The sequence below is a fragment of the Phoenix dactylifera genome, chromosome 3, assembly GCF_051530095.1.
Source record: "Phoenix dactylifera cultivar Ajwa chromosome 3, Ajwa_hap1_PhDact_Kaust_v1.1, whole genome shotgun sequence".
Taxonomy (NCBI): domain Eukaryota; kingdom Viridiplantae; phylum Streptophyta; class Magnoliopsida; order Arecales; family Arecaceae; genus Phoenix; species Phoenix dactylifera.
Genome location: NC_143192.1, coordinates 55,002,865 through 55,005,805, shown reverse-complemented (window position 1 = coordinate 55,005,805; position 2,941 = coordinate 55,002,865). Strand labels below are relative to the sequence as shown.

Sequence of the window (2,941 nt, the reverse complement as noted above, 5' to 3'; positions counted from 1 at the left end):
TTGATTTGGGAAACAGCCCTCGGGAGCTGACCGGCAGGATCGGACTCACAATCCTCCGTCCAACGAGAGCGAAAGAAATCAAGCAGGATATGGGTGATGGCCGAATCGCCTTCAACCCGGTGACCCTGCTCATCCCGCAAGGATCGAATCATGTTCCTCTGCCTCCTGATAATCGTAGAGCGGTGAAAGAAACTAGTGTTTCGATCACCCTCTCTGACCCATTGAATTCTGGATTTTTGCCTCCAGAAGATCTCATGTTGCCGCAAGATCGAGTGGTGAGTGGCGAGGAGACCCCGAAGGCTGACCATATCGGCCTCGGGGAGCGCACCCATCTGGTCTTCTCTACTTTGGTGGTCGGCAATCGCAGCCTCCACCTCCTCCAACCTCCTGAAGATATCCCCCACTACCTCACGGTTCCAACGCCGTAACCGACGCTTAGTCAATTCCAATTTACGTGAAACCCTCTGCATGGGGTCACCACAAACCGGCAGACTCCAAGCTCCTCGGACAATGTCCCAGGATTGAGGGAGAGACAACCAAACCTTCTCAAAGCGGAAGGGGCACTGGTGAGAAGAACCAGATACAGTCGAAATCAACAAAGGACAGTGGTCCGAAGCAATCCAGGGTAGATGACTAACCCTGTAGGACGGAAATCTGGTAAGCTAGTCAGAGGAAGCAATAGCCCTATCGAGCCGCTCCCACACCCTGGCTTGGCCAGACTGGTTATTACACCAAGTAAATTGCGGGCCAGAGAATCCTAGATCCACTAGGCCGTTTCGTGAGAGAAAGTCTCTAAACTCCCTCCTATCCACAGTGTCAGAAAAAGCCCTACCTCCACGTTTCTCACTCCCCTCCAAGATACAATTAAAATCACCCACTATCGCCGTTGGAAGACCCTGAGCGATTAAGTGGGTGAGCTCATCCCACAGGACCCTTCTGGTCCGATGGTCAGTGCTAGCATACACACCACTCAGGACCCATGGTGCGGCGTTAGGTGCCGAAATAATCATCAGGACCTGTTGGGAGCAGTTATGGAACACATCGACTGTAGCCCCACCCCGCTTCCACAGAGCCACAATACCCCCGGACAGCCCCTGGGACTCAACTACATATGACTCCCAGTCGACCTCAAACCGGCGTACTACACGATCCAGTCCACTACCGGATAGTCGTGTTTCATAGAGAAGGCAGATCTCTGGACTATGGATCTGAACCAACCGCCTAAAGGAAGACATGAAGGCCGGCTTAGCCGCCCCTCTACAATTCCACGCAAGAATCCTCATGGGGAAAAATCCGAGAGGTCGGCCACAGGTGCATCCACCCTCTGGGCCGCAGGGTCCATCATCAACTCATGATCAGGGTCGTCTCGCAGACCCTCATCGACGCTAGCCCCGGACACGACTCGTAAGACTGCCGCCTTCACCCGTTGAACAACCGTCGAATGATCAGCGGACCTACTAACCGCCCCCTCAAGGCTACTCGAGTCCCCTACCCCTGGCTCCACGAATGCAGGCGCGTCCCGCCCTGCCAGAGGGTCCCTCGCAGGGCAGTCTCCGCAAACAGGGAGTGCACTAGCCATAGTCGCATCGCCCAAATCGGGCCCACTCGCGACCACAACCCCCTGTCCCACCTCCACCTCTAGAGGGCCCAAAGTAATAGGAACCTCAGACGGCGGAACCACCCCCAGGGCCTGGGCCCTAAACTGGAACCCAGACTCACTGGGCCCCGCCAGCAAAGCCAGCGACTCAGGCCCAACAGCAGGCCCCAAGTGGGCCATGAACAGTGGAAAGCCCCCGTCCACAGGGGCCTTCCCTGAGTCCTCTACGCGTGGCCCAGCCAAACTGGGCCACGCTCTCTCCACCGCGCGACGGGCCTGGGAGCCCGTCGCGCGATTCACCGCGTGAACCACACGGTTCACGCGATCTCGATCTCCCGTGGGTCCCGCGCGCCCCTTACCGGGTTGACGGGCCACATCCAGTAGCGGCCCAGCATTTCTGGGCCGCTTCTTGGACAGGTCCATGTGCGGACCCACCCAACCAGCAGCCGGCCCGGCCTGAACCAACTGGCCGGCCCGGACCTCACACAGCCCACTCGAGCTCGAACTCGCCCCTGTTGCCGAGTCAACACGTCCCATGACCGTGTCAACACGGGAGCCCCCTCTCTGCCCACCGGAAGCCGGGGCCTCTACCACCACCGGCGGGGAGTGGCGACGGGCCACTTTGGTCGGCTTTTGCCAACCTTCTAGGTCCGGTGGTGACACCGGAGGCCTAGGCGAGGCGGCCGGCGAGGAGGGCCGAGAAGGGGGAAGCCCACCGGAGGGCTCCGACACCTTCCCCGCTTGCGTCGGCGGCCCACGCGAGGGCTCCGTCGCCTTCCCCGACCGTGGCACTTGCTCCCGTGGCTGCCGGGCGCGAGATGTCACCAACCACGGGCCATAGATCGGCCCGGGAGCCACCTCCCCCGGTAGGCTCACTCCCGTCGTCGCCGGAACCCCAAATGGGCATCCTAGCTCGAGGTGGCCGATCCTACCACATTGCTCGCAGAAATCCGGGATATTCTCGAAGACGAACGGCTGCCAGAGAGCCTTCGTCCTTCCGAGTATCCGGATTCCGGGGAGGAGGGGGGCGGCGGCGTCAATCGCCACCTTGACACGCGCAAACCCCATGGCACGGCGTCCCTCCATGACACCATCCACTGCCAAAGGCCGCCCTGCCTTGGCAGCTATATCCATGATGGTCGAAGTCGACCAGTATTCTGGAGGAAGCCCGGGCAGCCGGAGCCAGACCACCGCCGTGTTCACCGGATTTTCCCTAGGTAAGAAATCCGGCGACCACGGCTCCAGGGCAAGAAGTTGCCCCGCCACCACCCAGGGCCCCTCCACCAGGGCACGGTCCCGGCCCTCCGGCGACCTAAACCGCAGTGCGAAGTGGTCCTCGGCGAG

General features: G+C 60.4%; 1 protein-coding gene across 1 annotated transcript; it reads right to left on the bottom strand.

Annotated features, from left to right (window-relative positions):
- Positions 1-662: 662 nt before the first annotated feature.
- LOC149768163 (uncharacterized) lies at positions 663-1,283 on the bottom strand. The gene has a single exon (XM_089929961.1). It carries the CDS (start codon positions 1,281-1,283, stop codon positions 663-665), a length of 621 nt encoding a protein of 206 aa, XP_089786087.1.
- Between the last annotated feature and the right edge of the window lie 1,658 nt (positions 1,284-2,941).

Excerpts from the sequence above, each read along its gene's own strand:
- LOC149768163 (XM_089929961.1), bottom strand. The coding sequence starts at position 1,283 with ATGAGGATTCTTGCGTGGAATTGTAGAGGGGCGGCTAAGCCGGCCTTC.